General features: G+C 44.1%; 1 protein-coding gene across 1 annotated transcript in view; it reads right to left on the bottom strand.

Moving 5' to 3' along the window:
* LOC121463928 (ATP-binding cassette sub-family A member 17-like) overlaps nt 1-13,889 on the bottom strand; it is an 82,993-nt gene that overhangs the window by 33,498 nt on the left and 35,606 nt on the right. The window contains exons 12-16 of the mRNA XM_041676498.1: nt 12,195-12,349; nt 6,548-6,703; nt 6,151-6,361; nt 4,986-5,136; nt 2,990-3,088 (exon numbers count right to left, since the gene is read on the bottom strand). Coding sequence (XP_041532432.1) covers nt 2,990-3,088; nt 4,986-5,136; nt 6,151-6,361; nt 6,548-6,703; nt 12,195-12,349 — 772 coding nt within the window. The remainder of the gene's footprint in view (nt 1-2,989; nt 3,089-4,985; nt 5,137-6,150; nt 6,362-6,547; nt 6,704-12,194; nt 12,350-13,889) is intronic.

The following is a 13,889-nucleotide window of genomic DNA, read 5'->3' as shown; positions in this document are numbered from 1 at the left end:
AGACACTGAGAGAAACAATTAATAAATGAGACCTCCTGAAACTGAAAAGCTTCTGTAAAGCAAAGGTCAACAAGACAAAACGACAGCCTACAGATTAGGAAAAGATCTTCACTAACCCCACATCAGACAGAGGTCTGATCTCCAAAATATAGAAAGAATCAAGAAATTGGAGGAACTCAGGACCGCAAGGGGTGCACCCACACACTGAGACAATGGGGATGTTCTATCGGGAACTCACCAAGGCCAGCTGGTCTGGGTCTGAAAAAGCCTGGGATAAAACCGGACTTGCTGAACATAGCGGACAATGAGGAATACTGAGAATTCAAGAACAATTGCAGTGGGTTTTTGATCCTACTGCCGTACTGGCTTTGTGGGAGCCTAGGCAGTTTGGATGCTCACCTTACTAGACCTGGATGGAGGTGGGTGGTCCTTGGACTTCCCACAAGGCAGGGAACCCTGATTGCTCTTTGGGCTGAAGAGGGAGGGGGACTTGATTGGGGGAGGGGGAGGGAAATGGGAGGCGATGGCGGGGAAGAGACAGAAATCTTTTATAAAAAAAGAAATTGGACACCGAAAGATCACATAATCCAATAAAAAAAAATGGAGTATAGACCTAATCAGAGAACTCTCAACAGAGGAATCTAAAATGGCTGAAAGACACTTAAGGAAATGTTCAACATCCTTAGTCATCAGAGAAATGCAAATCAAAACAACTCTGAGATTCCATCTTATACCTGTAAGAATGGCCAAGATCAAAAACACTGATGACAACTTATGCTGGAGAGGTTGTGGGGAAAAGGGAACACTTCTGTATTCCCTTTTCCTGGTGGGAATGCAAGCTGGTACAACCCCTTTGGATGTCAGTGTGGTGATTTCTCAGAAAATTAGGAAACAACCTTCCTCAAGATCCAGTAATACCGCTTTTGGGTATATATCCAAAGGATGCTCAATCGTGCCACAAGGACATGTGCTCAACTATGTTCATAACGGCTTTGTTTGTCATAGCCAGAACCGGGAAACCACCTAAATACCCCTCAACCAAAGAATGGACAAGGAAAATGTGGTACATTTACACAGTGGAGTACTACACAGCAGAAAAAAATAACGACAGCTTGAATTTTGCAGGAAAATGGATGGAGCTAGAAAATATCATTTTGAGTGAGGTAACTCACAGAAAGACAATTATCACATGTACTCAACTCATAGGTGGTTTTTAAACATAAAGCAAAGAAAGCCATCCTACAAACCACAATTCCAGAGAACTTAGACAACAATGCGGACACTAAGCCGGGCGATGGTGGCGCACGCCTTTAATCCCAGCACTCGGGAGGCAGAGGCGGGCGGATTTCTGTGAGTTCGAGACCAGCCTGGTCTACAGAGCTAGTTCCAGGACAGGCTCCAAAACCACAGAGAAACCCTGTCTCGAAAAGACCAAAAAAAAAAAAAAAAATTCAGAAAAACAATGCGGACACTAAGAGAGGCTTACATAGATCTAATCTACATGGGAAGTAAAAAGTAGAAAAAGACAAGATCTCCTGAGTAAATTGGGAGTATGGGGACCTTGGGGGAAGTTTGAAGGGGGATAGGAGAGGCAGGGAGGGGACCAGAGAAAAATGTAGAGTTCAATAAATATCAATAAAAAATAAATAAATAAAACAAAAAAGAGAATGCACAATAATATGTAAGTTGACAATGGGGGAGCACATAGGGAGTAAGGGTCCCAGCATTTTCCAAGAGCATGTTAAAGATTCCAATTCCTTTTAGCCTTTGACAAAGATATCGTATCTCTTCATTTAGACTGATCATTAAAATAATAAAATTGTAATATATAATTTGCAACAAGTATGGATGGATGGTTGAAAATAGGGGAAAAACAAAAATAAAAGAGAAAATTATATGCAATGTGTCAACAGTAGAACACATCAAGAAAAATCATAGTTACAAATCTGAATATTTCATGAATAATCATAAACAGCTGCACATGCAAATAAAAAGACAAATGCCAGACTGGATAAAATTACCCCTGGGCTCCTTGCCAAGCTCTGGCCTGGTGTAGCTCCCGAGATAGCAGCATTCCACCAAGGTCTTCCTAGAACTGAGCCTGCATTTCCAATTTAGGGTGTACAAATTGTTTGGTAGATAAACCACTTAACACAACAACTGTGCAATCAGGGGGATTCTTTGTAAGAGAAGTAATAAATTCTCCATATTGTTAAAAACAGCTAAGTCAAGATTGTTGTCAAGATACCTGTAGGCAAAAGCATCTCAATTGATAAAATGGCTGTTGCCAGTTGGTAACATATACGTATAATTACAGTGCTCAAGAAGCAGAGGCAGGAGGATCACCCAAGTTTGGGGCCAGCTTGATACATACAGGAACTTTCAGACATATTTAGAACTATATAATGAGACCCTGTCTCAAAAAAAAGTAAAAAAAAAATAGATCTGTTAGACCAGGTGTAGTGGCACACACCTTTAATCCCAGCACTCAGGAGGCAGAGGCAGGTGGATCTCTGTAAGTTTGAGGTCAGCCTGGTCTACATAGTGAGGTCTAGGACAGTCATATATAGAGAGACCCTGTTCTCACCACCCTCCAAAAATAAGTTTGTTGAATAATAATACATTTAACACAATTTTTTATTATCTAATATCCTACTAGATCAAAAGTATTGTTCAGAGACTAGAAGGCCATTCAGCAAGACAATTAGGAACAAGAGTCAAGCTTTGGGTAAGATGTTTGAAGCTCTCAGTTTTGTTAGTGCATATGTGGGTGTGCACAGGTACTCTCGATGACAGAGAAAGACGTCTGATGTCTTCCTCTATTCTTTTCCACTTTGTCCCTTGAGACAGGGTCTCTCGGTGAACCTGATGGTCACTGGGGTTTTCCTGGGCTGGTCCGCCAGAGAGCCCATTTTCAAGCTTGCGTAGCAAGTGCTCTTACCCACGTGAGCCACCTCCCCGGCCTTCCAGTTATTTTAGTTTTGCTTACTGTATGAACACTTCCTCCATAGTAGTGACAGAGGCTCCCAAAGTGGAGATTCCCAGCTCTATCTGTCTCTGTTCTAATTCAGTAAATAGAGCTTCAAACCTAGAAGGGAAAAAGGTTTTATTTTTGAAAGATGTAATTCCACCCTGAGCTTTCTGCAGCAGAGAAGACATGGAGTTTGTTGTTGAGATATCTGCTCAGTTCTCAGCTTTATCACTTAATTTCATAGCTATCACTTTTGAACTTGTAATAGTATTTACTTTGGAAAGTTCTTATAGGGCTAAGTATAAACATGTCTAGTACAAAAGCCTAATGAGGAGTAACTACCACCCTTCCTTCTCAGTCCCTCCTGAGGTACCTTTTCTTGGATTCGACCTGCCACGCCATGAGAAGCCCAAGGCATCTGAGAGTGACTGAGAGGAGCACTGGATGCTACACTCAGCAGTTCCAGTAGCACCCAGTTGTTAGCTAGCCCTGGTTTCCCAGATGTGAGAACGAGCCATCCTGGATATTCCAGAACACTCTAGGTCCAGAAAAATTAATGTGGAGCATAAAAACTGTCCAGTTCAGTGCAACCAACAGACAGAAACCGATGGGGGCAGGGGAAGCAACAGTTACAGCCCCTGTCTTTTATGTGCAAGGCCCTGGACTGAATCCCCAGTACTGGGGAACAAACATTAAAATAGTTGCTACTTTAAGCCAGAATGTTTTGAGTTATGTTGTTATTTAGTAATATACAACTGACCCAGAATTTGAAACTAGAAGCACTACAGCACTATAAAACCCTCAGATCTGAGAGCAGGTGTCATGTTTTTGGGACAAGACAGTGAGGCAAAGGCGAGAAGGGCTTCAAGAGAAGTCTAGACAGACTGGGAGAGTAATGAGGAAATTGTCACTTAGTGGTAGAATTTGGCAGCACGTTCAGCTGTAGTAACAGGAGACCAAAAGCATATCTGTGAATACGCATGACATTGATGTGGGAGTGTCATATATCAATCTGTTGATTTCATTGGTTAAGCAATAAAGAAACTGCTTGGCCCTGATAGGTTAAAACATAGGTGGGAGGAGTAAACAGAACAGAATGCTGGGAGGAAGAGGAAGTGAGCTCAGACTTGACAGCTCTGCTCTCTGGAGCAGAGGCGCCATGCTCCCTGCTCCCAGGCACACGCGATGAACCTCCGACCCAGGATGGACGTAGGCTAGAATCTTCCTGGTAAGCGCACCTAGCGGTGCTACACAGATGATTAGAAATGGGATAAATTAATATGTGAGAATTAGCCTAGAAGAGGCTAGATAGAAATGGGCCAAGCAGTGTTTAAATGAATACAGTTTGTGTGTTGTTATTTCGGGCATAAGCTAGCAGCCCCGCCGCTCCTATTACAACATGACATGGCAGGACATGTTTTCAAAACTGTGAGTATGGCTTCAGTCTAAAAAAAGTGTGTTTCATAACTTGATGCAGAGGACCCCGAAAAAGTACTTATACCATCTTGGATACTCTTCTATAGCAAGGATCAGGCAAATGAAGTCAGCTTTTTAGGAAGAAATAAGTGTTCAAAAGACAGAGTGAACAGCCAGTGGGTGACATCAGGCTATCTGAAACTGTTCTCATGAACTGGAATCATCAATAAGCATTCCCTGCTTCAGAAAAAGCAGGAATTTGAGATGCATGTCCACCTAGAATTTAGGATTTCTGAAGACTAATGTGTTATTTGTCTTTATTTTTGTTTTCTGAGTGTTGTCTCTTGTGATTGCCATTACTTGCTCAGCTCACTGGGTGTATGTAGATCAGATAACACCTCATTATTTTACAAGTCTTCAAGAAGAGCCATGGCCAATGAGGTGAACCCAAGTTCCATGCTAGACATAATTCAGATGACGGGGTTCTGAATCCTATGCTGACTCCACAACAGGAGACACTGTACTTTGCGTGTGGGCATGTGGGAAGGCTGAGGATTGTTGTGGCTGTGGTGGAGTGTGCTGGCGTCTTGGTCCATACCTGGACGTGGTCTTCTTAGGAAGTATGAATACCACTTCTTCTCCAATGCTGGACTCCAAAATTGCATTTGGTATGTGTTGGTAAACCACACTCGAAAGCTTCACAGTGTCACAGATGGGCATTTTTATCAAAGTCATATAATACCCTCCACCTGGAAGACCATGCAGAAGACTATGAAATCAGCTTATCCTTTATACCATTCTTCTCAGGCCATAGTCTCTAGCTCAGCTTGGACAGGTAACAGCAAAGACAAAGAAATGTTGTGAAGTCAGTTTAAACCATAATGGCCTGGCTTCCGAAACTCTGCAACGCCATTCTAGAGACTGCCCTTCTGTTTCAGAATTAGGAGATAGAATGATGGCCAATCTAAGTGCTAAGCAGGGATAAAGAACTACAGTAAGGGTGCCAAGAAGGGTGATCCTCCGAATTCTGAACGTAAGAATGGTGCACAGTGCCAGGAACTCACTTGGATAACTAGGTTGCCAACAGAGTGTGAAGATGTAAGATTAGAGACAGAGGGATAGGCAAGGAGGCATCTGTAATAATCCAAGTAGGAGGAGATGGTGACCCAGACACCAGAATGCTAGAATGTAGCCAGACATTTGAAAGAAATAGGTAGAACATATATATAGTCTTGGTTTCTTTTTGAGACAGGGCTTCTTTGTGTAACAGCTCTGGCTGTCCTGGAACATGATTGTAGACCCACCTGGCCTCGAACTCACAGAGATCCACCTGTCTCTGCCTCCCGAGTGCAGGGATTAAAGGCGTGTGCCACCACCGCCGAACTCCTATATGTATTTTGAAATTAAGACCAGCAATGTTTGCAGATGGGTCAGACATGGGCTGTGAGACTTTGGCTTTGTTTGCTTCCATTTCATAGATTAGATTTTTTAAAAAAAATTCTAAGAAAGGATAAACTAACTTGGTGCCTGGATGAAGAGGCAATAAATTGACAAACTGGAACCCATGTGTTTAACATGGGTCTTCTGGTCCTAAGTCTCAAAGGTGCTTTTTACTTCATTTCTTCCTCCTTCTCACAAGCTCGTCTCCTGGACCGACAACAGGAAGTCTAGGGAAGACCAGGGCGCTTCACAAGGGCGGTGGAAATGGCACTGGCCCGTCACAGGACAGAGGCTGACCTGCACTCCTGCTGCCCGCTACTCACCATATTTCTGCTTGAGGAACGCTGGTGACCCACAGCACCGTAGCTCCCCCTTGGCCATGATGGCGATGCGGTCCCCCAGCAGGTCAGCTTCGTCCATGAAGTGAGTGGTCAGCAGGATGGTGCGGTCGCTCTTCTGCTGCTGAAGAAGGTCCCAGATGGCCCTCCTGGAAGTGGAGTCCATGCCTGAGGTGGGCTCGTCCAGAATCAGGACCTAGAAGGGCCGAGGTGCAGTCTTTAAACACTGACAGAGCCATTTCCCAGGCCCAGGCTAGGCACGCTGAGGGACTCTGTGCAGCTGCAGCTGGGGGTTTGACAAGATGTCCTCACCACCCCTAGGTCTGTCCTAGTGTAGGAGCCTGACTTGGCTGCATCAAGAGGCCAGACCCCTGCTCTATACCTTAGAACCGGCTATGAGGGCGATGCCAAGTGAGAGCTTGCGCTTCATCCCCCAAGTCAGGAACTTGGACCTCGAGTTCCACTTGTCCTTTAGGCCGAGGAGGGGCAGCAGCTCCTCTATTTCTCCACGGCAGTTCTGGGGAGACAGGCCTTTCAACTGGAGGCAGGAAATGAGGGGATGTAAGGCAAGTGTTACTGATGGGAGCTGGGATGTCTAATCAACATTTTGTTTGTATACACAGAAAATAAGGAGAAGGGGCTGGAGAGATGGCTCAGAGGTTAAGAGCACTGATTGCTCTTCCAGAGGTCCTGAGTTCAATTCCCAGCAACCACATGGTGGCTCACAACCATCTATAATGAGATCTGGTGCCCTCTTCTGGCATACAAACATACATTGCAGGAATGTTGTATACATAATAAATAAATAAATCTTTAAAAAAAAAAGAAAGAAAATAAGGAGAAGAAAAATACATAAGGAACATCACTTTCAGGGCAAAGGACAAAGCTACGTAAGTGAAAATGTAAATGAAATGTATCGCCTATCAAAGGGTTAAAGAGATCCCATCTTTAGAGAAATCTAAAGACACCTTCTGGCAAAAATTCCTCCACAGAATCAACACCTCATCCTCCCTCCCTCCCTCCCTCTCCCTGCCCTACGTACTTTCAGACAGGGTCTTACTACGTAGCTCTGGTTGTTCAGGAATTCACTACGTACACCAGGCTGGCCTCAAACTCACAAAGATCTGCCTCCCCGGTGCCAAGATGAAAGGCGTGTGCCACCATGCCCAGCAAATCAACACTTTTCTAGGATCAGAGTTGAACCCTGTTCTCAAAAGTCGCACTTTGCTTATCATTTTGAATTAGCCAGCTACGTAAGAATGTGAGGCTAGTTTCTGACCACTCAGGCTGAGGCAGAGCCACCCCCCTTGTCCTTCCCCCCCTGCTGTGTGTTTGTTTGCTTGATTTGATAGGGATACACACCCTTCTGTGGAATTAAAACATTTGGCCTTGGTGAAATACTTTGGGTTGCTTGGTTGTGGACCCTCAGATCCAGTTCCACAGTAAATAACTTAAAAATAAATACATCAGCTTGTTTAAAAAAATGCATCAGGAGACAGTTGGTGGAGGTGCATACTTTTAATGCCAGCACTTGGGAGGCATAGGCAGACAAATCTCCTGAGTTCCAGGCTAGACTACAGAGTGTTCCAGGACAGCCAGGGTTACACAGAGGAACTCTGTCTTCAAACAAATGAACAAAACCCTAAAAACAAAACAAAAACCCAACATATATTATGACTGAGTAAGATTTTTCAACATGTTTTTAAAAATCACTGTTTTTTGTTGTTGTTGTTCTGTTTTGTTTTAGTTTTTCAAGGGAGGGTTTCTCTGTGTAACAGTCCTGGCTGTCCTGGAACTCACTCTACAGACAAGGCTGGTCTCGAACTCACAGAGATCCGCCTGCTTCTGCCGCCTGAGTGCTGGTATAAAAGGCGTGCGCCACTACCTCTTGACTTAAAAAATCACTGTTTTATAGTAAAGAGTTTGTGTAGCTTTTGTCCCTAGTTCCTGGCATGGACTCTCTGAATCTTTTTTTTTTTCACTTTTAAACTCCTTCTACAAAGTCTGTAGTACTTTAATATCAAACCAGAGAAAAATACAACAACAACAAAGAAAACCACTGGCCAATATTCCTGATAAACACATGCGAAGTTCTTAGTAAAATGCTTACAAACTGAACATAGGCATATAGCAAAAAGATCATCCACCACAATTGAGTTGGCTTTTTCCTGGAGCAGCAGAGAGAGTTCAAAATATATAAGTTAATGAATGTAATAAATAATAAAAATAAATTTAAAGATAAAAATTACATGATCAATCAGCTTACAGTCCACAACCCCGGAGAACCTATTTTGCATACAAATGGATGGAAATAGAAAACACTGTCCTGAGTGAGGTAAGCCAGACCCAAAAAGAGGAACATGGGATGTACTCACTCATATTTGGTTTCTAGCCATAAATAAAGGACATTGAGCTTATAATTCATGTTCCTAGAGAAGCTAAATAAGAAGGTGAATCCAAAGACAAACACATAGGCATCCTCCTGAATATTAACCTTCATCAGGCGATGAAAGGAGACAGAGACAGAGACCCACATTGGAGCACCGGACAGAAATCTCAAGGTCCAAATCAGGAGCAGAAGGAGAGGGAGCACGAGCAAGGGACTCAGGACCTCGAGGGGCGCACCCACACACTGAGACTCTCTGAATCTTGAAACTTCCCAACAGACAGAAGCATCTTTGTTACCACTAGGTCCTCAGGTCATAGTAGAGGTCACACAATGGAGGTGGTCCACTCTGAAAAGCCAGCTTTGTGCAAGTTTTCTGTCATTGTTTGGAGTGTGTGTGTGTGTGTCTCCATCTGTATGTGTGTCTGTGTATTTGTGTGCCTGTGTCTGTGTGGAGCTATGGATGGTTGTGAACCACGATGGGGGTTGTGAACCACGATGGGGGTTGTGAACCACGATGGGGGTTGTGAACCACGATGGGGGTTGAGAACCACGATGGGGGTTGAGAACCACGATGGGGGTTGTGAACCACGATGAGGGGTTGAGAACCACGATGGGGGTGCTGAGAACCCAACCTGGGTCCTCCACAAGGGCAACAAGTGCTCTTAATCACTGAGCCACCACTCAAGCTCCTAGACAGGCTATGAAAAGAGTCATTTCAGTGTGTGTGTATGACACACACACATGCACACGCAGGAGCACACATGTAGCAATAAGATCACGACTCTTGCGAGGTGGTTCTTTACCATGTGAAACCTGGGGCACTGAACTTCAGTTGGCACTGAACTTGGTGAAAAATGCTTTACCCACTGAGTCGTCTTGCTGGACCAGAGGACTACATTTTATAGCTATGAAATGTTAGAGAGAAAGAGATGTAGATACTGGATGGTTTTCCTACGCACAGGTGACAAATTTTAGAATTAGATGAACAGGTCATTAAAGCTTTTAGCAGGACTTGGTGACACATGCCGTGAACTGAGCACCCAGGGGCTAAAGCAGACTTGGTGACACACTCCTGTGAATTTATCACCCAGGGGCTAAAGTAGTAGGATTATATGTTCCAGGTCAGCCTGGGCTTTACAACAAGATTCTATCTCTAAAGAAGTAAAGTAAACAATAAAAAAAATTTATGTGTATCAAAAAAATTGCTATCAATAAATGGAAATTAAGAAAGTTTCTGCAGACCATATCTATTTGGCAGAGTTATAACACCTTGTGTCTAATAAAGATGTCCCACAATTAAATTACAAAAGGATAAACAACTCAACTGAAAAATGAAGAAGCGTATGGAGAAAGATTTCTTCACAGAAGTGTACAAATAGCTGCTTCACTCTACGGGATCAGGCCTCTGGGTTCTGTGGGACCCAAAGGCATTGAAGGAACTGGACTTCTCTAGAAGGCCCTGAGAGCCCCTTGAGGCTAGAACCCAGCCCCAGCATAGGACTGGGAAAAATACAGGGGCAGGCCTCCAGTCCAGTGGCCTTAGAGGCCAGTGCAGGCTGTTCTGGGTTCCCTGAGACACTGGGGCTTTGGTTCCAGGGGTCCCTATGGTCAGTGTGAGTGTGAAGTTTTGATTTCTGAGGCTCCAGTGCTCACTGAGGGCTGAGGGGAGTCTTTAATAGGCCTGTGGCTTTAACCTCAGCCTCCTGAGAGTACATAGGCTTCAGTGAGTCTGATGTTTGATATCCTGTCCCCAGTGGGGCCAGAGAATTCAAGGGATAGTCAAGGTTTTTACTCCATCTGGTTGTCTTGTGGCTTAGTGTACAGCCCCATCTTTGGACCTGTTGGCACACAGTCAAGATGAAATCATCTCAGCAACTCCATCCAACAATCAACAGCAAGCCCTCTAGCAAGATAAAACATCCAGATAAACTTGGAAGAAGGGGAAGTCAAAACTTAGAGACAATCCCACTCCAATAGACTTATAAAACAAAACAAAGAATATAATACAACCAACAGCCATAACCCATCCCCAATCAACCTGCACCCCTCTAAGGGAACCTAAAACTGCAGACAAAACTGAAATATCTGAGAAAGAATTCAGAGACTTTTTTTTTTTTTTTTTTTTTTTTTTTTTTTGTCTTTTGAGACAGGGTTTCTCTGCAGCTTTGGAGCCTGTCCTGGAACTTGCTCTTGTAGACCAGACTGGCCTCAACTCACAAAGATCTGCCTGCCTCTGCCTCCTGAGTACTGGGAATAAAGGTGTGTGCCACCATCGCAGGGCCAGAGCCTTACTTTTTAAAAAAATTAATAATCATACAGAAGATTCAAACAGATGCATGAGCTAATAAAATCTATCCAAGACTTCAACAATATAGTCTTCAAATGAATGAGACAGTCATTAGACTGGAGGAAACATCCAAAATCTGGGGGAAAACTCAGCAAAGATATCAAAACAGTAAAGAAGAACCAAATAGAGATTCCTGAAATTAAGGAGATGATCAAATAAAAATCAACATAGATACCATCATTCAGATACCATCATTAACACACGAGACCACAGAGAAGGATGGATTTCAGGGATGGAGGACCAAGTAGAGACAAAAATACCAGCAGTAAGATAAGGGAGTGGAGCCGGGCGGTGGTGGCGCACGCCTTTAATCCCAGCACTCAGGAGGCAGAGGCAGGCAGATTGCTGTGAGTCCAGTCGACATAGCAAGTTCCACATAGTGAGACTCTGTCTCAATACACACACACAAAAAAAATGAAATGGCCAATTTTGTGTGATGTGCATTTTATCTCTATAAAAAGTAAAAACTTAAATACAAAAAATTGATAAGGATTCTAGAAGTCTCTTTTGTCCTCATATTTGACTTTAATTTAACACTCGATTTTCCTTGCTACAGAGAGAACCTTAATTCCCTAGAATTATCTGCATGAAAGGGTATCTCTTGCTTTAATGAAATGACTCTCAGCAGGCCACTGCATAGCTTTAGGATTTGGGGCTGGTCATCAGAAAAGCCAGGATCCAAAGCTCTACTCCCCGTCCTCCAGGGAAAATGAGTAAATAACACATCATGCCTACATAATAACCCTTGTATAAAAATTTCTTAGCAGCTAAGCTTGGAGTCTCTGGTTGGTAAATGCATTGAAGAGCTGGAAGGGTTTGTGTTCCTAAGGGGCATGGAGGCACCCCTTCCCAAAGACCTTGCTCCATTTGCCTCTGAGTGCTCATTGCATTATCCATGCTTTTTCAACGAACTGGTCATTATAAGTAAATGTTTCTCTGAGCTTTGTGAGAAGTCACAGAAAATACTGAACCTGAGGAGTGGGCTATGAAAAGAACTTGGGTTTGCAGCGGCATCTGAAGTGGAAAGTAGTCTTGCGTGGGTGCTTCAACTGGAGGGGAAAGTTATACTAACTCCAGGCAGCGTTACAACTGAACTGCAGAACACGCGGTTAGGGTGTCAAGTATTCGACGGAACGAGAAGCTGCCTCCCTACATTTGGTGTCAGCATTCTGAGACACTTCGGTGTGCTCCCTTAAAGGACCCCCCCCCACACACACACACACAAACAGTAAGAGAGCTGCAGTCTGTCTCACCATTCTTAGGCACCGACACAGACCCTGCCCACCAACTCACCTGACCATAGAAAGAGAGATGGTCAGCTACTGTAAAGTTATCAAATAAAATGTCATGCTGTGGGCACCAGCCCAGGCTCTTCCTAATGTAAACCATGTCTGTTGAGATGTTCCGTCCATGGACATATGCCTGTCCCTTTGAAGGAGAAATAAGACCTAGAACCAAACAGAAAAGACACCCAAAGGTCATCCTCAGGCGAGGCCGAGCAATCTCCCAAAGACTCCCTCATCCTCCTGTGCACCGTCAGCCAGAGCATCCTAGGAATGCTTCTGTGTGTGTGTGTGTTCCTTCTGTGTGTGTGTTCCTTCTGTGTGTGCGTTCCTTCTGTGTGTGTGCATTCCTTCTGTGTGTATGTTCCTTCTGTGTGTGTTCCTTCTGTGTGTGTGTGTTCTTTCTGTGTGTTCCTTCTGTGTGTGTGCGTTCCTTCTGTGTGTGTGCATTCCTTCTGTGTGTATGTTCCTTCTGTGTGTGTGTTCCTTCTGTGTGTGTGTTCCTTCTGTGTGTGTTCCTTCTGTGTGTGTTCCTTCTGTGTGTGTGTTCCTTCTGTGTGTGTGTTCCTTCTGTGTGTGTGTTCCTTCTGTGTGTGTTCCTTCTGTGTGTGTGTTCCTTCTGTGTGTGTGTTCCTCTGTGTGTGTGTTCCTTCTGTGTGTGTGTGTTCCTTCTGTGTGTGTGTGTTCCTTCTGTGTGTGTGTTCCTTCTGTGTGTGTGTGTGTTCCTTCTGTGTGTGTTCCTTCTGTGTGTGTGTTTCTTCTGTGTGTATGTGTTCCTTCTGTGTGTGTGTTCCTCTGTGTGTGTTCCTTCTGTGTGTGTGTTCCTTCTCTGTGTGTGTGTTCCTTCTCTGTGTGTGTTCCTTCTCTGTGTGTGTGTTCCTTCTGTGTGTGTGTTCCTCTGTGTGTGTGTATGTTCCTTCTGTGTGTGTGTGTTCCTTCTGTGTGTGTGTTCCTCTGTGTGTGTGCGTGTTCCTTCTGTGTGTGTGTTCCTTCTCTGTGTGTGTGTTCCTTCTGTGTGTGTGTTCCTTCTCTGTATGTGTGTTCCTTCTGTGTGTGTACGTGTTCCTTCTCTGTGTGTGTGTTCCTCTGTGTGTGTGTTCCTCTGTGTGTGTGTTCCTTCTGTGTGTGTGTTCCTTCTATGTGTGTGTGTGTGTTCCTTCTGTGTGTGTGTTCCTTCTGTGTGTGCGTTCCTTCTGTGTGTGTGCATTCCTTCTGTGTGTATGTTCCTTCTGTGTGTGTTCCTTCTGTGTGTGTGTGTTCTTTCTGTGTGTTCCTTCTGTGTGTGTGCGTTCCTTCTGTGTGTGTGCATTCCTTCTGTGTGTATGTTCCTTCTGTGTGTGTGTTCCTTCTGTGTGTGTGTTCCTTCTGTGTGTGTTCCTTCTGTGTGTGTTCCTTCTGTGTGTGTGTTCCTTCTGTGTGTGTGTTCCTTCTGTGTGTGTGTTCCTTCTGTGTGTGTTCCTTCTGTGTGTGTGTTCCTTCTGTGTGTGTGTTCCTCTGTGTGTGTGTTCCTTCTGTGTGTGTGTGTTCCTTCTGTGTGTGTGTGTTCCTTCTGTGTGTGTGTTCCTTCTGTGTGTGTGTGTGTTCCTTCTGTGTGTGTTCCTTCTGTGTGTGTGTTTCTTCTGTGTGTATGTGTTCCTTCTGTGTGTGTGTTCCTCTGTGTGTGTTCCTTCTGTGTGTGTGTTCCTTCTCTGTGTGTGTGTTCCTT

The sequence above is a fragment of the Microtus oregoni genome, unplaced genomic scaffold, assembly GCF_018167655.1.
Source record: "Microtus oregoni isolate MIOR12 unplaced genomic scaffold, Mior012 000027F_ref0000203, whole genome shotgun sequence".
Taxonomy (NCBI): Eukaryota; Metazoa; Chordata; class Mammalia; order Rodentia; family Cricetidae; genus Microtus; species Microtus oregoni.
Note: the sequence above shows the minus strand (reverse complement) of the source record. Positions and strands in the feature narration are given on the sequence as shown.